The sequence below is a fragment of the Lygodium microphyllum genome, chromosome 3 (genome assembly GCF_053477565.2).
Source record: "Lygodium microphyllum isolate KBCC chromosome 3, Lygodium_microphyllum_v1.1.10, whole genome shotgun sequence".
Classification (NCBI taxonomy): Eukaryota; Viridiplantae; Streptophyta; class Polypodiopsida; order Schizaeales; family Lygodiaceae; genus Lygodium; species Lygodium microphyllum.
This window is the reverse complement of record NC_141137.1, coordinates 143,049,107-143,073,906: the sequence shown is the minus strand read 5'-3', so window position 1 is coordinate 143,073,906 and position 24,800 is coordinate 143,049,107. Positions and strand designations below refer to the sequence as shown.

General features: G+C 41.0%; 1 protein-coding gene across 3 annotated transcripts in view; it reads right to left on the bottom strand.

The window, feature by feature from the left end:
• LOC148038969 (CLK4-associating serine/arginine-rich protein) overlaps nt 1-19,064 on the bottom strand; it is a 51,765-nt gene extending 32,701 nt beyond the window's left edge. The window contains exons 1-9 of one of the 3 annotated variants that reach the window (XR_015690355.1): nt 18,704-19,064; nt 4,348-4,386; nt 4,105-4,253; nt 3,886-3,961; nt 3,490-3,775; nt 2,890-2,999; nt 2,718-2,765; nt 2,258-2,612; nt 1,923-2,030 (exon numbers count right to left, since the gene is read on the bottom strand). Coding sequence is in view for 2 of the 3 variants with exons in the window: in XM_087674834.1 (XP_087530960.1) it covers nt 1,923-2,030; nt 2,379-2,612; nt 2,718-2,765; nt 2,890-2,999; nt 3,490-3,775; nt 3,886-3,961; nt 4,105-4,253; nt 4,348-4,386; nt 18,704-18,900 (1,247 nt within the window). In the remaining variant the exon portion in view is untranslated. Of the gene's footprint in view, nt 1-1,922; nt 2,031-2,257; nt 2,613-2,717; nt 2,766-2,889; nt 3,000-3,489; nt 3,776-3,885; nt 3,962-4,104; nt 4,254-4,347; nt 4,387-18,699 lie in introns of all 3 variants that reach the window. The other 2 variants (XM_087674834.1, XM_087674835.1) reach the window with 2 other exon arrangements.
• Nucleotides 19,065-24,800: the final 5,736 nt, after the last annotated feature.

Here is a 24,800-nt window from a genome sequence, read left to right as displayed (position 1 = left end):
GGTGCTAAAATAATCATCATAATGACATTTTAAAAAGACCTAAAATACTCAGTAATGTCTGTCTCACTAAGGCACATCCCAAACTCACTTAAGAGTTGACTATATTGCTAACACCCTCTCTCAGATCATTGGTGATCATGAACCTGAAAGTCAATCCTAGCTCAAGCATTTCAAAAACCTGCTAGACTATGGCTCACTATTGTATGTGATTGTCTCGTGTTTCGCATATGGATTTCATTTTTCAAGTATATCTCTAAGTTCTCCTTTGCAACATTCTTGTGCTTTCTCTTTTCTTTCTCTTCTCTCGTCTTCAACAATTTATTTCAACACCCTTCTGTTGAGAAACCCTTCACCCGCAGTTTGCGTTTTTGCGTTTCTGCGTTTTGCATTTTAGGGTTTGCGTTTTAGGGTTTGCAGCCCCAAAAAGGGGTGCCATCCTAGACTGACTGTGCCTATTTATAGGCCACTCTCTCTACAATCGAGAGGAGTCCATTCTCTCACACCTAAACCTTATCTACACCAACAAGGTGCCCACACTCATCAATGTCAACATGTTGGTCACATGACTTTAGGACCACCTCCCCACTACAACCAAGGGGTTGTTTGATTAATCCAACAAACCCACCATGGACTTTGGCCCTTAAGCACTCCTTGCCTCCCTTCAAAATAGATTGGATACAACCTTCTCTTCTCTTTTTGAGTTACTGTCAACATCTTGAACACCTCCAAAAGCAATGGAGCCCACTTTCCCCGTAAACCCTCCAGTCGACATGGCTACTGATTTCTATTTTTTAATTTTAATTTTACTATATTATTCTTTATTGAAACCAGCCTTCAGTAGACCAAACGGCAGTAAACTCTAAACTTGCAAGCACATGATCTTAAAGACTGGAATGCAAAACTAGAAAAACAAAAAAAACTGGAGCTAGAATATTCCTACACCTCCACAAAGGAAGATGGGCCCCACTTGCATCCCTTGCAATATATCTTTAATGAATTGCTGGTAAAATTGTTTGAAAAGTCGAGCTCACTTCGGATCTTCAATCTCAATGTTCAACTAGCTAATTCAATACATCTGTTCAACAGATTTGCAGTATTCAAGAACCCATCTCCCACTGCTTTCACCAGCCAAGACCAAGAACACCAAATCTGAGAAAAATCCATTGCCCCGAAAAATAGGAAGTTATGAGGACTTATAGTTTGCAAGATTATTAATACACTTGCAGCTTCTTCATTGCCCAGGGCGATTCCTCAATAGTAAGTAGCACTTGTTCTTGACTAATCATGCTGCTTAGCCAGACGTATTTCAACACCCACAGCCACTTGGCACATGGAGCACTGCTAGGACATGAAATATGTTATCTAGCAGGTCTATCATCACCTAAAACTGTGGCCATACAAAGCTCTCTGAATTGATAGGTAGAGAATTGTTTGGTTGCATTATGGCTCCAGATACAGGAAAGACTTTCAGACAACTGGCACACTTTTGATATGAACTCTGATATGTAGTTAAGTATTCATTTCTGAAATGTTAGTTTCTCCTAGCTTTCATAAGCAGGCATCCTCAAAATAGGGCTTCTTTGTGGGGTTAAGAGGATAATTTATGAGACATAAGATAGTACACTGTTAATTTCTCTGATGATTTTTGATACTTCTCTAGTAAATTTCGACTTTACCAACGTAACCAGATTGTGACTAATAACCAACAATTGCAAGATATCGGAATGCTTCAGGAGATGTAAACACATGCATATTCCACATAAATACCAAGCGTCATCTCTGCAAGTATTTTGACATTTCTAGCAAGCTTACATAATCAACAGCAAACAGGTATGAAACAGCATACATGAAAAATACAGGAAAGGTTTTAGCCAAAAAGAAGCTCAATCAATTTTTGAGAATTGCAACATTTAAAAACTGACCTGACAGGCCCTCTCTGTTCCCGAGCAACCCGCTCTTTTTCAACTGGAGTTGCTACAGATGCAGCCGGATCCATATGTAAAGCCTCAAGGATTCGTCCACCTGTAAGCCTGCAACAGTAACTTGCACAGTTGTAGAAAGTTCATCTTCAATGTAAGCAACTGTGTCATGCAATGCAGCCTCTACATCATGCCCATGAGACCTCCAGAAGCAGCAAAATCTCTTATGAATGACTGCTTCCACAAGCTCAGACATTAGCAGAAGGTTTGCTATTATCGCTAACTTGCAGGAAGCACAGCACTTTGACAATTGGGTCGTGAGCCTAAGCCCAACCTACCCCAAGACCACCCAAACGCCTGCCTTGGGGGGCCAGGTGAGGCAGCAGAAGCACTTGCAGTAGTACAAAGAGTGAGGCCAAGTTATGATCGTTGCATGTCTTAAAGGTCCAGTGCTCCGACCGGTTAGTTGAGTCAACTTGAGAAGGAGGTGATGGCGGTGGAGTGATCCCCGTGGTAGAGCCTGGCTCCTCCTCTACAGTGCAGCCAAATTCAGTGATATATTCGATCTTTGTGCTTGACACTCTTGTCCTTGACGACTTGTGAGAGCCCTCAGAATCTCGACTCCTTTCATGAGAACCTTGTCGACTGTGTCTCCTTGACCTTGGAGACCGGGAACGAGATCTGGACCTTTCCCTGTTGTGCAGCACCCAAGAATATCAAGATCCAAGATCCAACCGCATGAACCCATTCCACAAGAAAAGCATCCTAGAAACGATGGAAAAGCAATCAACTAAGCACCTCCTTGATCTTGAGTAAGCTTCATACGTTGGACTGCCTCTTGGCTCCCTACATCAGTAAACACATTGAATTAATGAAAAGAAACACTATTCCAATGTGAATAACCCGAGTGTCATGTTTGAATGTAGCCACTGACACAAAATACAAACTGTTGCAAGATCTCCCAACAAACCTGTATGGATCATGATATGAAAATTTGCTGCCAGCTAAGCGTATAGCTTCTTTTTCTCTCTCTCTTTCTTGTTGAGAAGCTTTGCGCCTCTCCTTCCGGCTCAATTTTCTCTTTATACAGCAAAAGATACCAGTGAGTATACTTGGCAATCTGTAGGAACAATGTTCTTGTGCAAGTTTTGGTAAGATATGATGCTTATTCCTAAAAACTTGGCCCGAACAGAGGAGACACACACACACACACACACACACACACACGTGCTTCTGGTAAAACCATCATTTCCTTACAAGTATGTAAAAAGAGAAAATCCGCAAATATGAGAGATTCATTCAAAAACTGCAGTGTGCTATCTCATGAATCTACAATCAGAAAAGACTTGATGACAAAGTCTTTTCCAGGAAAAATCAAAAACAATTATCAAACACATCCTTAACATAAATCACTCACATGGCAGCAATCTCATGCACACAAGCACACACAAGCATGTGGACTTCCTTTAAAGCAGACGAATGTGATGTATATACACACACACCACCCAAAACCTACTGCGGTGGAAGAAAAACAAATAAGAAACTGATCAATGACTGATCTTACTCTCACCATGGCAGGATCACCTTTCACAGCCTCTTTCTGCTTTTTCTCTTCTTCTTTTGCCTTTCTGTCCATATACAGGAGCCAATTGAACCTTTTGACTCCATAATGTTTGGCAATTGTCTCTATTTCTTCATCTTCACTGTCTTCACTACTGCTTTCCTCTTCATCTTCATCCTCTTCGTACCCATCACTGTCAGAGAGCGCATAGTCTTCTCGACTCTCGCCATCATATGCAAAGCCCACCTGTGCATATGTACCTGTACCTGGTTGGATAGCCTGTGCAGCCCGTTGCCTACAGGTACAACAAGTATAACCGCTCTCTTAATTGAAGCACTGATCCTTACCAAAAAACCATGTTATACTTGATGCAATAAAACAAACATGTAAATGGAAGCATCTCACCTATCTGACACAAAAGGCGCTACAGCCTTTGCCTCCAGTTCCTGCTCAACATCCTCCAAACCTTGTTCGTCATTGACTGAACAAACAAACATACAACATAAATCTAAACACAAATGCAGACCAGACCCTGACATTATCAGATTTCAAAAACATAAATGTACTTGCAATAAAGAACATGGCTATATCATTGTTATTATTAAGATGTAAGAGATTACAGACATCCACGCCGTTTGTGTTTAATCAAATCTCGATAACGTTCGAAATTCACAAGTTCCTCTAGCTCTTCCTCCTCCTCTGTTTTTTCTCTTGGGGCGCGATATCTCCCATCGTTCTCGCGAATGAAATCAAGGAGAGCTCTACCATCAAATCTGTCACATAGCAAACAAAGCAGCTATATATATGAAAAGTCCCATCTTTATAAACAGTTCCCATGAACAGAATGTACAAGACAGATGTTCAAACCTATCGATAAGGTTGTTTTGTTTACCATTCCATGGAATCCTGCAAAAAGAAGACACAATGTTAAAAGTCTGCACCTCATCATTTTTTCAGTCCACCAAAATACAAACAACAATGCAACATAATACTTTCTACCAAACTGTACTGTCCATTGAAATGATAGGAACTTCAGTCACACTTAAGAGGTTGACAAATAGCCCAACCAAACTTTTTAAGATTCGCGCAATGGAGCTCACAAAAGCAAACATGCTGAGAGCAAGTCTTGACGTGTAAAAATAAGGGGTGATTTTTTGCCCAGAATGGGGGCTTCATTTTATATTTGAGCCAAGTAAAATATTGTAAACTAAAAAAATTTATGATATGTAAAAAGTGGTTTTATCATTGACAAAGTAGGACTCTGTACTTATAGAGTGCATATCCTCAGTGCCAGGACCTCCTATCAGAGTGCATTTCGATTCTGAATCTGGCACATTAAATGTGGTTGACTGTTATTTTCAACCACATTAAGTGCTGGCTAACCAGTCACGATTTTTGTACCCTTTTTCTGACTATTCTATAAGCAGCCACCCCCCCCCCCCCCCCCCTTTTCCACTTATCCATTGAGCAGATACTCAGCACACTGTTTCTGTTGGAGAGAATAAGAATGCTGCAAACAGTTGGCTGTCGTCAGCCCGTACCATTGTACTACTCTTGAGCCTTGGAAGATGGTATATAAATTCCATTTCTCAAGTCTATTCTCTCCAACTTAGTTTGTATTCTTGCTGTTCTTTTCTGTTCATTGTGGATATAGCAAAACTTTCAGCATCCTCACTTTGCTTCCATCGCTCCACACTCTGTCACTACATCAGAGCCTGTGTCTCTTAGTTCTAGTGCTGGCTGTTGTGTTTGACTGCTGTTTTCAGGTCTGATAGCACATGGACTGCTCCAGAAATTTGCATTTGCTGCTGTCCTGATCTGAGCAAGCCTAAGAACCAGTTGTGAGAGCTGGGCAACAGTTTTCAGGCACCAAGCGGCCTGTTCCAGTCGGCATCTTAACTGCATGACCCTGTGTTTTCTGCTGTACAGCTTGCATTTTGCCTGGAGCTGTTGCTTTGGCATCTGTTGCTGACATTTTGCTTGTTCTGTAGTCAATTTAAACTATTTCTTGGCAGATCTGATCTTCCTCAATCTGCATTTTCAGTAAATTTGCATATTCCAGCCTAATCAGTGCACACTCTAGCAAAGGATCCCACATGTCGGTTGTCATGCTTCTGTCACTACTCTTCACATTTGTTACATTAATGAATGTAACTTAAGAGAAACAGCACAAGAGATGACCATCCGGGGGACTTGGGCACCTGTACAGGGTTCGGGGGGCTTAGGAAGAATTGAGTTATAAATTAGTATAACTCGCTAGGAATTGACGGCTGGCAAGAGGAGATACGTTGGGTTCTTCCGGCATCTTCCTGAGCATGGCTGAGTGGCGAATTGAGAGCTCTCGTGCTTCCTTTCTTGGGGGCGACTGCGCAAAGACAGTCACGCAACACTGGTATCAGAGCGGGGACGGGAGGCAACAATCCCATCTATTCGCGACCTAGAGACGGGCGCCGCTACTAAGGGCCATGTCCAAGCTCAGCCTGCATCTCAGTACACATGGCCGGTGACATCCGCCCACCTGTAAAGTTTCCCGTGATTTGCAGACCCAAAAGGGTTATTCTCTTGACGTAGTGAAAAGGGGGATATTCTCACTGCGGTTGAGACCCCACATCGCGGGAGCCTAACACCCACTCAATCGGGAGCAGCTGATTAACGCAGGCGCTTGCAATCTCACAACCAAAAAGAATACGAATTTTCAACTGGCTTACTGTGGAAGCTTTTTACAGCCTTAGACACCGCACCACATTTCAGGAATTTCCAACGTGCTGAAAACTGGAATCGGGCGGACGTAATACAAGGAAGTGCCCCACCTTTGCCTGCAAATTTCTTACATTTTCTTTTCAATTCCAGTGTATAGATGGAGGGGAAAGAGAGGGAGGGAGCAAGGAAGGCTCTAGTTCCAAGGACCACCCTATGGTGGATCCCCATGAAACTGAAATGCAAGTAGACACTGGGAAGAATTTTTTGCTACACAAGGACAGTTTGATGATTTAACTGCTCGTGTGCAAGCACACGGGGTTCAAATGGAGTTGCTAACTCAAGCACTCACCGAAATAAAATCCCAATTAACAAAAGGGATAAAGGTAAAGAAGAGGCCTCAGATATTCCATCTTCATCGAAAGATGCAAAATCTTCAAGTACTGGAGGCCTGTTTAACCTTGGGGCCAAAGGCATATAAATGGTGGAGAACTTTAAAGGAGGCAAATAAAATACCTGAAACTTGGGCTCAATTTGAATCGGTCTTTCTAAAAGAATTCCTTCCTGAGAATGAAATGGAAAGAAATTGGGAAGATTGGGATTTTGTCAGACCAAAGGGAAGACCTTTGCTGACATATCTAGAGGAGTATCATGAGATAATCCTCAAACTGGAAGGAATAGATGAATTTCAAAAGACGAGGATTTATAAGGGGACTAGATAAGGCCTGTAAAAAGGAAGTGAAAAGGAGTTCACCTAAGACGCTTGAAGAGGCAATTAAATTTGCATTAATCAATGAAGATAATACGCATCCAGGTGCACTCACTAGTCTCATCTACACAAAGCCCAGGACTAAGAAATTTGAGACCTCAAAATTTGTAGGTAAATCCAAAAGAAAAATGCCATTCCTTAAGGGTAAGAAACAGCCCTTTGAAAGCAGACAATATATACGGCCGAAGCCAAGTCAAGATGACTTTGATAAAGCCAAAAAAGAAGGTTGTGTTTCAATTACCTATCTCCTAACCATGGTGCTTGGAATTGCCCTCAAAGAAAGGAGGGGGAAGATAAAGAAAAGGATAAGGACAAGGGCAAGGGAAAAGAGAAACAAATCCATGTTGTGCAGACCCTAGAATTGAAGGGGCATGAAAGGTATAAATCTTTAGAGGTCTTACACAAGGATGTACAGCACAGGTGTTGTATGTCGACTTACATGTGGCAACCTACCTTTGGGCCACATGATTTACTTAAGAGTACATGGATCAATAGGTGGGAAGAGGGTTAGAGTTATGATTGACGACTCTGCCACTCACAATTTCATAAGTTATGCACTTGTCAAAAAGTTGAAACTTCCCCAACAAAAGAGCGAGCATCAATACATTGTTCGTATGATGCAAGGCCAGGATAACAAAATATGGGAAACAATGGTATCCAATTTGGAAATCGAGATCCAAGGATATAAAGATAAGCTTGATTTCCAACTTATGAATATGGAAAGGGCCGAAATCGCTTTAGGGAGGGAGTGGCTATGGGGATTGGAACCATCCTTAAAGAGTAGTTATCATCATAATACACTGAAATTTGAAAGGGATTGTAAGACTTTTGTGATTCAAGGTGAACAGGAAGTATCTGATAACCCTTTGATGTGTTTCCTTGAAATACAGAAGTTAATGAAGAAGGAAGCTTGTTAGGTATACATGTTATGGTCCCTCCCTGTACAGGACACTTTTACTTCTTGTAATATAAAGCAACAATTTTCTTATGCTTGTGAAGTAATATAAAGCAGCAATTTTCTTATGCTTGTGAGTTGAATGTAAATAATGAATTAAGTGGTTTGTTAGATGAATTTAATGATGTGTTTCCATCTGACTTACCTAGTGGCCTTCCACCAGATAGGGGTGATGTAAATCACCCAATTGGCATAGATAGGGATACATGTCCTGCCTCTAAACTGCCTTACAAGCTAAGTGAAACACAACACCAAGAAGTCAAAAGACAAATCAAGGATTACCTTGATAAGGGGTTTATACAACCCAGCAATTCACCTTGGGCTTCGCCAATTTTATTGGTGAAGAAAAAAGATGGTTCTATGCGACTTTGTGTTGATTATAGAGCACTTAATAAGATAACGGTGAAGAATAAATTTCCTATGCCCAAAATGGAAGATCTTTTTGATCAATTACAAGGGGCAAAATTCTTCACAAAGATTGACTTAAGATCAGGCTATCACCAAGTAAGAATTAAGGCCCAGGATGTTCCTAAGACGACATTTCGTACTAGATATGGGCATTATAACTTTTTGGTGATGCCTTTTGGCCTCACAAATGCACCAGCTACATTTATGAAGATAATAAATAATGTGTTACGGCCCTATCTAGGACGCTTTGTAATAGTCTTCTTGGATGATATCTTGATCTCTTCAAGAGTTTGACTATGAGATAAGTTATAGAAAAAGAAAGTACAATATAATAGTTGATGCACTCAGCAGAATGCCCATCATAAATGAATTGAGTTTTACTCAATTCACTTCCGATTTGCTTGAATCCTTAAAAGGGAAATGCCAGGTTGATCCGGCATATTTCAACATATGGGAAGCAATTGAAAATGGGGACCCAAATGGAAGGGCCTCCACTGAGGAAGGAACATCTGAGGATGTTCAACAAGGAAAAGGAGCATCAAGGGTTGCTCAAATGGGATTCAAGTGAAAGAATTTTACCATTGATAATGGTTATTTACTCTACAAGGGTAGGGTATGTGTCCCGAAAGATGAAGAAATAAGGTACCAGATACTCTTTTGAGTGTCATGATATCCCTAGTGCATGACATCCAGGAGTTAGTAAGACTTACAGTCTTATTAAAAGGCAGTTCTATTGGCCTAGAATGAATAAGGACGTCCTTGACTATGCGGTCAAATGTAATAAGTGCCAAGCTAATAAAGCTAAAAGATTGAAAATGGGAGGACTTTTCCACCCATTAGAGATTCCTTTGAGAAATGAGAGAGTATCTCCATGGACTTTATTATCGGGTTACCCAGGTCACAGAGAGGGCACGACTTTGTGTGGGTGATTGTGGATAGGTTAACCAAAATGGCTAGGTTTATTCCAACTTCAACTAATGTTAAAACACCAAAATTGGCTAAATTGTTCATAGAGAACATATACCGATTGTATGGCCTTCCGACAAATATAGTTTCTGATCAGGATAGAAAATTTGATAGTCAATTTTGGCGTACTGTATTTAGGAAGTTGGATACTAAACTTAGCATGAGCACGGCGGAGCGCTCGCAAACTGATGGGCAAACTAAAAGGGTTAACCAAATCCTTGAAGATATATTGAGAGCATATGTAAGTAAAAGGCAAACTAATTGGGAAGAGTATTTACCAATAGCAGAGTTTGCATATAATAGTGCCAAACACTCTTCCACTGCATATAGTCCATTTATGCTGATGTATGGGTTTCAGCCCAAAGCTCCTCATGCAGTAGGACTGCATAAGGAAAAGGTTCATGCAGCAAAGGATTTTTTGGAGGATATGAAAATTATATTAGAATTTGCTCAAGAAAATATTAAGAAAGCTCAAGACCGAGCTAGAGCTTATGCAATCTACACCGAAGAGATCTCCTTTGAAGAAGGGAAATTGGTCTATCTTAAAGTGCCTGGACAAACTAAAACCATGAAAACGGGACGATATCCAAAGCTTTCACACAGGTATTGTGGTCCTTTCACAATACTTAAGAGGGTGGGGAAACAAGCTTACACGTTCCAACTACCTGTTGGTAGTAAAACACATCTAGTTTTCCAGGTAAGCAAGCTAAGAAAGAAGCTGGGTGATATGGATAATCTAGTCTTAAATGATATGATTGAGCTCTTCAGTGACCAATCTATTCCACATGAACTAGAAAGAATTTTAAATGTTCGTAATAGACGAACAAGGCATACTATTTATCAAGAATGTCTGGTAAAATGCAGAGATTGTTCAGAAGAAAGCTCAACATGGGAGCAAGTAAGCACTTTAAGAAAAAGGTTTCCCAATTTACAGTTAGACCTTTCCAGTATCGTTTTCGAGGATGAAACCGATTCTTAAGGGGGAGGAAATGTTACATTAATGAATGTAACTTATGGGAAACAGCACGAGAGATGACCGGTTGGGGGACTTAGGCGCCTGTACGGGGTTCAGATTAGTATAACTCGCTAGGAATTGACGGATGGCAAGAGGAGACACGTTGGGTTCTTCCGGCATCTTCCTGAGCGTGGCTGGGTGGCGAATCGAGAGCTCTCGTGCTTCCTTTCTTGGGGGCGACTGCGCAAAGACAGTCACGCAACAACACTTGTTCCTATTTCTATGTTTTTAAACTATTGAACTCATGGTGTTGCTTTGAGCACTGGAAGGTGCCTATCTCTCTCATACCCCTCATCTTACTTTATCCTCCCCTAAATTGCTCCTCCATGTTGCAATCCTAATGACAAACTTAAGCAACCTCACTATCTCAGTTGGAGTGCCATTATGAAATTTAGGTGAGATGCATGGGGGATAAAGTAATAGGATGGCCATGAGAGAGAGAGAGAGAGAGACACCTTCAAATGCACAACCCAACACCACAAGTTCAACAAATCAAAAACATGGCTCCTCCATGTTGCAATCATGGTGACTAACTTAAGTGACCTCACTATGTCAACTGGAGTGCTGTTATGAAAGCTTAGTTTATGCAAAAGCGACTCTCGTATTTTGTTTTAGAATCAACTTTGCATCCCTAAAAACCCTCTCCAATTCTAGATAATTGGGATGAAGACAACTACTAGGAAGCAATCCTTGACTGGGACAATGATGATATATCTCTTTCAAGAGATCTGTAGAGGTGTGGGAGAAGCTCCAACTTGTGTACAAGGCTCTGTCAACAATGCAAGTTGTGACCTTCTATGGTCAATTACAAACTATCTAGTACAAGGCAATTGATAGTCCACCCTTCTCAAAGCCCATCTAGTGGGGACTGTTCTCTACATGCTACCTCCAAAGTTTGATGGTATGGTTAATGCCCTATGAGCTCGAACATTGATGATTGATCATATGACCTCCAATCATCATATGACCTCTATGCTACTTGAGCATGAGGCTTCTTTGCCTTTACAAGGGGACTACCATCTCGGTCTGGTGACAAGACAGACATGCCTTCATAGGATTGCAAGAAACTAGCAATAACACAAAAGGAGAAGAAAAAGAGAACAAAGGATAAGGATTCCTCCAACGAGTCATTTCGACTATCACCCTCATTAGACTCCAACTTTAGCCACGCGACGAGGGCCACCCTCACCTCTTTAGCTTTCTAGCCCTAGTGGGGCTCTCATCCCTCGCAACTCTCCAATGCTAAAAGGGAGTGTGAGCGGGTGGTGATGGTGGTAGGGCATATGAGTCTCATCCATATGCAAGCATGGCAACCTTGGTGGTGGGCATCTAAGCCTCATCTGTATCCAAGAGCAACAGACCCTAAGTACTGCTTTCCACAACCTCAACTAAGTAGATTCAAATCTTAGAGTTGGTTTGCCATTCACGTACGTGATAGGATATTCAATAGAGATCAATCTTTACTCCTAGTCTATTCTCACGAGAGTCACTGTGGCAGTCTATTCACCAAAGGTGAAGAAATCCATGGTCTTTGGTCCTAGTCTATTCTCCTGATGGGACACTTCGACAATTTGCTAACCAAAGGCAAGAATCCATGGTCATGATGTGCCTCTACAAGGCATTAGTGACATCATCACTTGAATTTACATTGGTTTGCAATACAATGGGCTCACCAAATTGATTACCAAGGAACTCAAAATCTAGCTCATCATCCATTAGTCCTAAAGAGGAGAATTGAATAGCAAGTCATAAAGTAAGAACCATTATAGCACAATAGAGGCCTGCACTTAATCTAATCAAATTCAACATTCTTTTGCCAAATCTCAAATCGGTACTTAATACATTGAGATTTTTAAAATTGAGGAAGAATCTCATCATCATGTACAAAGTGGTGACTATGCTTGCAAAGTCGCAAAGAACAAGCCTAATCGACATATTGAAGGCGCCATAAAGGTAGACATCACAAGAGTAGAACACAAAAGCTATATAGGAATGGGAGATGAGTGTCAACTATTTCTACCCTCTATGGTCAAGGATTAACACAATCAACATCACCATCAATGCCTTTCCAAGGCACCTTGGTGGTGGCTTGATCACCCACTACCTGGTATCCATAGTCCTATCCGATTGTTATTTGTTGTATGCCCTAGGACTTATGAGGAGTCCCTTCATTGTATCTTTTATTGTGTTGATCACCCAATGATTTGAGGTGGGGCGTTATCAAGTACATATCCAAAGTGTTACACCCTTGGACATCCAAATGGGCACTACTAGCATTGGTCAAAATGGTCATGAATGGTCGTAGTGCAAATAAACTAAGAACACTAGGGTTAGGGTGGTAGAGACACCCTTTTGTGCACATTGTTGTGTGATCACCACTAACATGAGATCAATGCATCCGTACGTCGAGATGGTGTGGGTTAGTAGTATGGGATACAGGTCCTTGGCATTTGGTTGTGACCTGAAGTGTTGCTAGCTCCCAAGCTTGAGGTGAGCTCATTCGGCTCTATGGCTGGGAGGTGAGTCTAATCATTAATGTCCAATCCTTTATATACATGAAAATAGCTTATATTGTGTCTCGTGTGCAGGTTGGATCCTAGGTGGGTGTTTCATAGAATGCCCATCCTAGGTATAAAGACTTCCTATCAAAGTGCATTTCAAATCTCAGTTTAGTACATTAAATGTGGCCGACTAGCATTTTCAACCATTATAAATATTGACTAACTAGTCATAACTATTGAATTCTTTCTAAATAGGCTACTCTCCTCCACTCATTCATTCATCAAAAGCTCACCACATTGCTTGCATTGGAGATTGGGAGACAACTGCACTCTATTGGTCGTACCCTTGTACAACTATTGAGCCTTGATATGTGGATTCCATTTCCTAAGACTATTCTCTCTAAGTTCTTTTGCGTTCTTGATGTTGATTTCTATTCATTGTGTTTGTAGTAGATCTATCAACATCATCTCTTTCCTTCTATTGCTCCATACTTTTATCACAAGTTGCCAATACAAGGCTGTCACAAATTACCATCAGCATGACTTGATGCACATCAAAGACATAAATCAGATCTCCAACACTTGAATACAAGTCCTTCCAACTATAGATGGGCAATCTTCTTTAGATCTGCTGCAAATTCTTAGATTTACAGCAATCTCTTCAATCACAAGAATGCAATTTGTGGGCACTCTGCCCAAGATGGCTGAGATACTCAGAAACCCTAATTATTGCAATAATCAAGCTTGAATCCAACAAAATAAAGCTGAATGTCTTCAAATTTCTTGAAAAGAGAACGAAAATATCATTGTGATCAGGCAAAGGTTTCCAACAGCAATCATCTATTGCCAAAAGAGTTAAATTTGCTGTCACTTGCTGTCTTGTAGGGCAAAAATCAGGTCCCCTACTGATCAAGGCTGCATAAATGATGTTGCCTATTGGAAACACCTCCAAAATGTTGTCACCTCCACTCTAGCCTGATTTTCCAGCCCTCAAAATGACTCCAAAGAAATCCGCCCACCCAGAAGCACCCAACCTAATCCACCTCCAACCCACTATGGCTCCTACCAGCCTTGCAAGACATGTTTCTCTTTCCACTTGCCAATTGGCACACCTGTTAACGCATTTCTCAACCTCTAGGAATGAATTGCCAGCAATTATTAATTGTGAAATTCAAAAGATTTCTTGACCTCACCACAAATTGGCCACTGTCCATGCACAATTTTAAATGCTAAGCCCTGTGAACTTGAAAGTCTTTTAACTATGTTCTACGCCTTACATGTTTAATTTCAATTTTCTCTAGCCCTAATGACACAAGTCATTTCCAAGGTCACATTTAGTGCTTAGCACCAAGACTATCACCAAGCACTCACTAACACCTATCCAACATAACTTATCACAACTGTAAGAGTGCGCAACGGAAGAAGGAACTCGAACACAGAGGAAGAGAGAGACAATCTGCAAGAGAAGAAAGAAACCTGCACTGAACAAGGAACAAATGCTGAATACAAAAGGAGGACTGATCAGTCCCTACATGCAGCCCATAGCGTCAATGAGGGCACCAAATCAAGCTGATGATGACAACAGCACCAAAGATGGAGGAAGATGACGGAGTTGGTCGGAGTGTGCACCTACCAAGGAAGGAGGGAAGATGATAATCTGATTTACTGCCAAGTGGTGAGTGGCTATAAATAGCCAAAAATCCCAAAAACTGGCCAACCTGAAATTTGGGGCCAAAAATATGTCCGACCAGCATTTAATGTTGGTAAAAACGCTAGAAATGCTCCAAAAAATCCCGAAAAGGGTGGACAATGTCTAGCACGTGAAGCAAGCTAAAGAATGCAAAAACTGCCCCAAGAAATGCATATAAAATCTCGACTGGAGGAGAAAACGCACTAAAATGCAATAAACAAAGTGCTCTAGAATGAGCTACCTCCTCCGTCAAAACAAGTGACAAATAAGTCAAAGCTCCTAAAGTCCTCATCTGACTCACACTGACGCTCACAAGCAAGAGATGACAAGGCATGACAAACATGACTACTAACACCCCCTCTCAGATCCTCAATGTGCCAGAAGGCCAAGGGAGAGATGGATCCTAGGGTGGCAAGAGAAATGCCAATGTCGATGAAGTCCGTCAATGAAGATTGCCAATGAAGAAACTCCTCGTGATCCTGGAAAGTCCCCCTCTAAAACAATAGGGGCCAAGAAATCCACAATCACATCACCAAGATCATCCCCCTTTGAAAGGAATGGGGGGTACGAAGGAACCACCGGAGATGAGGGTGGGGGATGGAAAGGAACCTGTGGAAAAGAGGGTGCACAAGCGAAAATAGGTGTAGTAATAGACCATTGCCTCAGAGGACCCTGCACAAGAGAAGGAAAATGAAGCCCATAAAGCCCGCTCTCCTACCAACCTATCACGAGAACAACCCCTGTAGAAGAATCCTCAATACAAATGGCATGCTCGATGAAGACAACCCGGGTACCAAGCCTAGTAAGGCCATAGACTGAGAGGAGTGAAAAGCCCAAGTTCGGAACATAAAGAGCTTGTGAGAGGAAGCTTGACACACAGTTGGGAAATAAAGGCAAAGTGCCAACACCACAAATAGGCACCGAAACAATGTCACCAACAATGACTGAACCCTCAAAAGGACATAGATCCTGCAACAAATCACCTTGTGGAGTCATATGGCGAGAAGCGCCACTATCAACCAGCCAAGGCCTCTCAGAAGATGAGACAACCACTAAAGAAGGCTCCTCCGAGTCAACTATGTAAAGGAACACTAACTCATGGATAACCGTTGGAGGAGATGTAGAAGACTCGAATGTTTCAGCGCCATCCTTTGCTCCCAGACGAAGGTGAGGGTACTTCTTCCAACATTTCTCCTCTAGATGTGTCCCCTTCCCACAATATGGGCATTTAGGCTTCTCTCAGTCAGAGTCAAAACTTGAAGAACTCTCCTGTATTTTAGCTTGTGACTTTCCTTTCTCCTGCGTCCCCCCTCTGGTACTTGCAACAAAAGCATTGGTAGAGGTGGATCCACTAGCTACCTCTTTGGTGCGCTCGTCATGCTCCAAAATAAGCGGGACAAGCTCCTCCCATAGAAGCTTCTCACAGGTCCTTGATGTAAGAAGGTTAGTGTAGAAGACATCAAACTGGGAAGATGGCAGTTGCATCAAAAGAATCATGGCCATATCCTCTAAAGAGATCATCCTACCAAGGGACGCAAGCTCATCCCTCATGTCCTCCAACCTATTGATGTGATCCTTCATGGAAGAAGAATCATCAACATCAAGCATCTGTAATTTCTTCTAGAGAGTAATCCGATGGGCAAATGTCTTCTAATGGTACAAAGAAGCAAGCTTTGTCTACACTTCCACTACTTTCTACAACCTGCACACATGCACTAGAACAGAATCCTATAAGCTCATAATGAGGTAAGATCGAGCTCTTGAGTTGAGCAAATCCCATATAGCCGCACGATCCATCGATGATCCCACGATGGGATCCTCCATTGAACGGGGAATAGGATAGGTAACAAACTCCCAAAGATCAAAGGTATCAAGGATACAGTCCATCTTACATGACCAAAGCAAGTAGTTGGACCCATCAAGCCGGTCTTCTTTGGGTAAAGAAGGGAGTACGGGTACCTGTATAGAGGGTGCTATGGAAGGCATATGAAGGCCAACAGAACGAGCCTTCTGTAAAACATGGAGAGAACGGAGAGGAGAGGGATCTCATACAAATGGGCTAGGTGACCTCCGGTCATCACATGAACTAGCATGAAAATCTCTCTGTCTCTCAGTAGAAGGAAAAGAGACCTCATCCTCTAAGTCAACAAAGAATTGGTGATAAGGCATCTTTATATATATCTGCAAAACACCCACAAAAAGTTGTTTGGCTATGGACAGCCCCAAGACAGGAGGAATCTGCTACAGGATGCAGAGAGCTCGATGTAGAAGGTCCAACTAAGGGAGAATATATTATTGACTGCTCATGAAGCATGCAGAAATACCAAAACACTGATGTGAATGCTCTCAGTTACTCCAAAAAGGTTGCATTTGACTGCAGAAGGTATTCACCTACTACTAGGAGCTTGCATTTTCAGTAAATGCACATGTGGATGGCCTCACAAACTCTATGTCGCTCTCAGAGACCATGCTCTAATACCATGTGAGAGTGCGCAACGAAAAAAGGAACTCAAACACAGAGGAGGAGAGAGACAATCTGCAAGAGAAGAAGAAAAGAAACCTGCACTAAACATGGAACAAATACTGAATAAAAAAGGAGGACTAATCAGTCCTTGCACGCAGCCCACCACGTAAGTGAGGGCACCAGATCAAGCTAATGACGGCAACACCAAAGACAGAGAAAGATAACGGAGTCGGAGTGTGCACTTACCAAGGAAGGAGGGAAGATGATAATCTGACTGACTACTAGGTTGAAAATGGCTATAAATAGCCAAAAATCCCAAAAACTGGCGGACTTGAAACTTAGGGCCAAAAATATGTCCAAACAGTATTTAATGTTGGTAAAAAAGCCAAAAATACTCAAAAAACCCCAAAAAGGATAGACAATGTCAGACAAGTGAGGCAAGCTGAAGAATGCAAAAACTACCCCAAGAAATGCACATAAAATCCCGACTGGAGGAGAAAATGCACTAAAATGCAATAAATTGAGTACTCTAAAATGAGCTACCTCCTCCGCCAAAACAAGTGATAGACAAGTCAAATCTCCAAAAGTCCTCGTCTAACTCAAACTGAGGCTCATAGGCAAGAGATGACAAGGCATGACAAACATGACTGCTAATACCAACTTCTACAAATATGCCCCGCTGCCCAGATAAGGTTCTAAACCACTATCATGCCCAACTTAGCTTGCACTTCACATGTACACAACTTCATTATATCAAAGCAGTAAGTTAAAAATTCACATCCCATAACAAAAGGACAAATACAGCCCAAATCCTCTGTAAATAGAAGTTTATGTTAGTACATCCTACCCCTTATTCTACATTAACCAACCTTCAACTCTCCCTTGCACATTGTTGCACACACCCCATCCTAGAAAACACTACCAATTTGTGGAAGCTTCACCAAGTATTGATCTATCATCCACAACATCTACTCCAAGCAATGTGATTTGGAGAGTCCATACTACTACATTCACTCAAACAACAAGCGGTCTAACTACTCACGAGCCTTCCTCACACAAACAGCTTGTTTCTCACCATTTCCAATAATCTCCTCCATTAGATACACTTGCATGTTGTATTAGGTAACTTGGCATCCCAATTCCCAACACACTCCTACCACATTCACCCTCGCATTCACCCTCATCGGACAAATGCATAGGCATTGAGTGCGAATGGCCCTTCCACAATCCAAGTTTTTGTCTTCGTCTTCTAAGAGGAGGTGAGACGCCATTGCTTGTGGCCTTTCAAGAGATTTTCGAGTAAAGTCTGTAGACCATGAGGCCTACGTAAAACACCTAACAAATCTTTTGAATCTGATTGGTGTTATACATTTCACCTCTGCTTAATCAATTTGTGAGAATAAACGTCACAAGTTTTTCATGCACTCCTTGTTAAATGATTTGTCTGCAGTTCTCTCGTCTTCAATGCACTCCAATATCTTGCAAGTGGTCATCGTCAGAACACCGATATTCAACACAAAAATTAATGTGCTGAACATATAGACCGTCTGCCGCCACATTCACAAACCTTAAGAACACCTTTCCTGGAAGGTCACCACGGATAATCAACAAAAAGATTGTAGTGCTGAACATATAGACCGTCCAATACCACCTTCAAAAACCTTGTAAACCTTCCCTGTAAGATCACTTATGACGTAGAGCCGAATACAAAAGTAAATCTGTAATTTTCCAGGAGTGGGAAGTTAAGGAAAAACCTACAATCCCTGCTGATCTTGAGTTGCTTGATAGAGAGCCGGGTCATGGTGAACACGGCAACGAGTACCAACAAGCCGGAGGGACTGCTGCGGATCACCGCGCCTCTTGGCCAGATACACAGCCCTGCGCTCGGCTCGCCTGCGCGCGGCATCCATCATGTCGTGGACCCGCCGCTCTGATCTGCGCGCTTCATGCCACATCCTGGCACAGGCGGCCTGTGGTTCGCAGTCCAGCCGTTTAGGGTTTTCCTACAGCTCCCGCCGCTCAGTTTCGAAACATGGAATGAAACTGGCAAGACTTCACCAATCGAATGTTGAGTCCTACACACATTCGTAGACCTACCCAAGGGATGCACATAGGCATCGTGAATAAGCCCCGCTAATTACAGCCAATCTATCTATAAACTGATATATTGTATATTCCTCTATCATCATAGTAATTAAAGCTAATCTATCTACATAACCTATAGGTTGTGGGTTCAAATCCCAAAAAGGTGTATCATGGGTAGGGATACTTGTGTTTGCATGTGATCGTGTAGTTAGGATTTTTGTACCTTGAACATTTGGGTGAACCCTCCTCCGTGGTGGGTGGCTCGAGGAGGAGGATCCCAATTGCGATCAAGCTCCAGCTCACGGACTATTCTCGAATGTCCATAAAAGATAACTTACATGGCTAATATTTGGAGGGGAGGCTCCCCCCTTGTGGGCTTGGGAAAGATTCTTATTGTTAAGGTCTCTCTCTCTTTTATTGCTAGTAAGTAGCAAAATATATAATTTCATCATACAATGGAATGTACCATGGAATCACTATAGAACTATATTGCCCAATTTATTTTCCCAAAATATTGTGAGATCCACATGCACACACACACACACACACACACACACAAGTTGTAATCTCTCTCTCTCTCTCTCTCTCTCTCTCTCTCTCTCTCTCTCTCTCTCTCTCTCTCTCTCTCTCTCTCTCTCTCTCTCTCTTATATAAGTACATATAAAGTTATTTTGATCATTAGGGCCCTCTCTGCTTTGTATGTGAGATAGCCCTACAATGAATCTTATAGTTGTCACAGCCTAGAGAAGTTTGCTTCATTTTAAAAAACAATGTGCAATATAATGGAAGTACTTTTAATCAAAATTTCAATTACACTCACAATACCCTTTCATATACAGGATATTGCATAATGTGATTCTCAATTCATACACATAAAATAGAATTACAAATTTCATGCATCTAGACATTTTACATGATGCAACATAAGCTTGTGGGTGGACATGGGGAGGTCGATGATGCAATGGAGATAAAGGGTGGAGAGATTATCTTAGAAGCAAATGTGGCACTCTTGGAGAGACCTTGAAGTGGCACAAGACAAAGAGCCAAGCAAGGCCCATGGTAGAGAGTCAAGATCTATTGCATGACACAATAACTCAAAGGCCTCACATGGCTTTCATTAGTGGAATACATGCTTTTTTACAAACATTCTTTGACAATCACTTCAAACAATCTGTATTCACCCACATACACACAAGAGAAAAGGACACGGGCAAGAGAGATAATTAGGAAATAGGATGAACATTATTTGTATCCAAAAGTGCACCACATGAATAGGCATGCACAAGTAATGTAAACCATATAAGTGTGTGCATGCGCATGTGCATAGAACAATTACACAACTTATATCCTTGTAGATATTTCCTATTGCCATTTTACTATTCTCAGTCTTACTTCCATTCATAAAGGGCTATCAAAACTACTACCTTTTGCCTAGGTTTTGTTCTTATTTGCACTTGTAGTTGTCAAAATATATATTTCTTTCTTATTTCTTCTTCAAATACATATTACCACTAAAGCTCGTTACACCTGGCATCTTTGGCTATGAAGATCTAATCAATTATCTTGACAGGATCTCCCACAAAACATAACTTTTACTAGTTCTTAGTATATCTACTTGCACAAAACATTACTTTGCACTAGCAAACCAAAGCATGTCTACGTACCATGATGTACCACCTTGTAAACAGTTACCATGAAAATCTTTTAAACACACTTTCTATCTATGTTTAAATATGAAAAAGTCATCCCAAAATATTAAGAAGAGCTAAAGCCAAAGCACAAGTGTGACTCACATATATCCATATCAAAACTTTCATATTAAACTTATATCAAATTTATTACAACATGAACATTTTGTTTTATATTTACAATGCTTGAAAGAGAAGAGTATAACATAACACATGCATGCACTACTTGGACACATCAATGACACCCATGATTTTAAAGAAGAAAATAGGTCAAACATGGATATATAAAATAATATTTGGATAAATGTCACTAAATTGATTGCTTATTACTCCTTCTCTATTTAATAAATTAATGTCAATAAATTAATTACTCACTTTTCTTTAAGTGTTGATGATGATCTAGCATGGCCATGAGACCATTTAGAGACCAATATTCCTAGTGCATCACTTAATGGGGTGATCAGAGTACTGTGATGGGGATATCTGGTACAGGCAATATAAGTTATGAAGGGAAAAAGAAGTGTCTGCCAAGTGTAAGTGTATACACAAGAACCAAGGAGTTACACATAAATGAAGATGGATTAATTTCTAAGAAGAGAAAGTGCATTAACGTTGTGTACATGTATTTATATGTGCATCCGAGGATGCCTAGGAACATTTACTTGTGTGTAATGAGCATTGCATTCATTTGGGGTCATCCTCTCCCTTACAAGTCAAGGTTTAAGGTCTTTTCTTTCATTAAGAAAGACGACAGAGGTAATTCTCTCACTAAGAAAGACAAGAGACGTGATCCTTTGGAAGTGAGGAGAGAAGTGATTTCCTCTTTCTAAGGTCTAAAAAGACACAAGCTTTTGTGTGGAAGTCAATCTTAAAGTTGAGGTCCAATGCAATTTAATGAACTCTCCTTAAGGTGGTTGCATGGACCACAAGTTAAGAGTACAGTTTGAGAAGCTGTTCTTTAAAAAAAAAGATATGGTGAATCCATTTTTAAAATATATCGTGATAGAAAGATGATCTCTAAAAACGGGCCATAAGGGTTATCGAAAACAGTGAGATCTACAACTTTTGTGTTAGATATTTTTTCATTTGAACAACGCACAGAGAGATATCTCGAAATTAGTGCTCCAAAGTAGGTCCTGGAACAACCACAGCTTGCATGAAGATCAACTCAAGTCTCTCTTTAAGAAGAGAAGCTCTTGAAAACCTATAAAAGAGGAGGCTCTCCTTGGGTGTGAGAGAGGTAAAGGAAGCATCACTTTGCATGATCCAAGAGGAGAAGAGAAGGTGCAAGTGCTGCGGAAGCTCTGCTGAAATCAAGTTCCAAGAGGAGAAGAGAAGGTGCAAGTGCTACAGAAGCTCTGCTAAAATCAAGCGCCAAGAGGAGAGCCCGACACATATTGTGTAGAAGAGAAGGAGACTCAAGAAGGATCAAAAGGTGCCAACTTCCAAGTCGTGCAAGTGTTAGCCGGTTGTATACCGTGCAAGGAACTGTGATCCTATTTCCAAGATCTACAAGTAAGAGCTGGCTTATGTGTAATGGAGGAGCTTACTCCTTGTCAATAATATAACTCCACAAGGGGGGGACTGGCCCATCTTCTAGTCCATAGTGTGTTGCCAATTTCTCTCTCTCTCTCTCTCTCTCTCTCTCTCTCTCTCTCTCTCTCTCTCTCTCTCTCTCTCTACATCTTTCTTTTCTCTCATTTATTCTCCCTCTGTGCCAGCATAATATTCGCCATATATATTTTAAGTATATAAGAAAGTCGAGCGTGTATCTCGGATCTTATAACAATAAATAAATAAGGGTGTGTGTCTATGTGGAAATCATATATATTTTCTATTCTTTAAAAAGAATGCACCGAAGGTAACACTCCAAACCACCAAGAGGCTCTCAAGCCTACATGATAGGCTCCAAAAAATCCATTGGAAAATAGATTACTCATTCTAAAATATAACTTGAAATTCCAAATGAAAAAGTACCAAATTTGTGTGGTCCTCTCTCTCTCTCTCTCTCTCTCTCTCTCTCTCTCTCTCTCTCTCTCTCTCTCTCTCTCTCTCTCTCTCTCTCTCTCTCTTTATACACAAAATGACTATTAATCACCATCCATACTAACAATAACACCAATGTAAAAAAATCTCCATTTGTAATACCATTGCAACCCCCTTGCCTTTAAATCTATAGACCTACCATAATCACCACCTTGTATGTTGCGCTACTATCCTAACATATGTTATGATATCTAACATACACACTCAACTTTCTTATATACTTAAAATATATATGGTGAATATTATACTGGCACAGAGAGGGAACATATGAGAGAAAAGAAAGATGTAGAGAGAGAGAGAGAGAAAGAGATATATATATATATATATATATAGAAATTGACAACACATTAGGGACTAGAAGATGGGCCAATCCCCCCCTCATGGAGTTATATTATTAACAAGGAGCAAGCTCCTCCGTTACACATAAACCAGTTTTTACTTGTAGATCTTGGAGACAAGATCATAGTTCCTTGCACGGTATACAACCGGCTAACACTTGCATAACTTGGAAGTTGGCACCTTTTGATCCTTCTTGAGTCTCCTTCTCTCCTGCACAATATGGGTAGGGCTCTCCTCTTGGTGCTTGATTTCAGCAGAGTTCCCACAGCACTTGCACCTTCTCTTCTCCTCTTGGAACTTGATTTCAGCAGAGCTTCCGCAACACTTGCACCTTCTCTTCTCCTCTTGGATGTATGCAAAGCGATGCTTTCTTCACCTCTCCTACACCCAAGTAGAGCCTCCTCTTTTATAGGCTTTCAAGAGCTTCTCTTCTTAGAGAGAGACTTGAGTTGATCTTCATGCAAGATGTGGGTGTTCCAGGACCTACTCTAGAGCACCAATTTGGAGATATCTCTGTGTGTTGCTTGAATGAAAAAGTGTCCAACATAAAAGTTGTAGATCTCGTTGTTTCCGATAACCCACGGGCCGTTTTTACAGATTGGCTTTCTATCGCAATATATTTTAAAAATGGATTCACCATGTATTTTTTTAAAAAATAGCTTTTTAAACTGTACTCTTAACTTGTGGTCCATACAACCACCTTAAGGAGAGTTCATTAAGTTTCCTTGGGCCTCAACCTTAAGATTGACTTCCACACAAAAGCTTGCGTCATTTTAGACCTTAGAAAGAGAAAATCACTTCTCTCATCACTTCCAGAGGATCATGTTGTCAGAGAGTTTTTTGTTCATAATATAAATCATAGAATTCTTATGTTTACAGAAGAACTTTATTAGGATTTATATGAGGAATTTTCATACATAACTCAGTCATTGTTACCCAACAACCAACTTAGATATCACTTAGTTTCATAATTTCTTTTGTAACTATCATACAATTTTCAGTTGTACCATGTATATTGACAAAAATCAAGTCTATGGGAACCCACAACTTGATCAACTAGAAGTAATTGACGGTTTGCACGTTAAGTCACATTGGTTCAAGAGGAAATTTTGGTTGGAAATCAAGAGAAGTGCCAAAAGTCCACTAGGTTCATGTGGGACCTGAAATAATGGACTTAAATGACTTGTAAGTGACCTAAATGGTCAAAATGAAGAGTGGGAGCTGAGCAGGATACAGCCCGCATTTTTCGGCGCAAAAAACAGGCCTGCATACCTATGGCAGATGGAGGATGAGCTGTGGGCAATGGTGCATGCTCCAAAGCATGCAAACTCAAGGCAAACTGAAGCTGAAGAAGGAGATACAAACAAGGAAGGTGAGAGCTCTTCTTACCCGTCCATTTGGTATGACAAAAATGAGTGGTATGATAGTCCATAAAAGGGGGAAACCTGAGAAAAAGTATTCAGCCTGCTCTTATGTACGTCTTCTCTCATTCTTTTACCATATTCATGGTCCAATGAAGCCCGTCTTGTATCCAAGAACTTGAGTGACTTTGGGGGCAAGCAAAGAGGAGGATTTTGAAGGTGTATGGGATTTTTTGGACTGAAAAAACCAGTCATAAACAGGGCAGCCCACTGCTCTTGTCCATTTTGATGAGTAAATAAGTGATCTGTGTGGTTGTAAGAGAAGAAATTGACCTC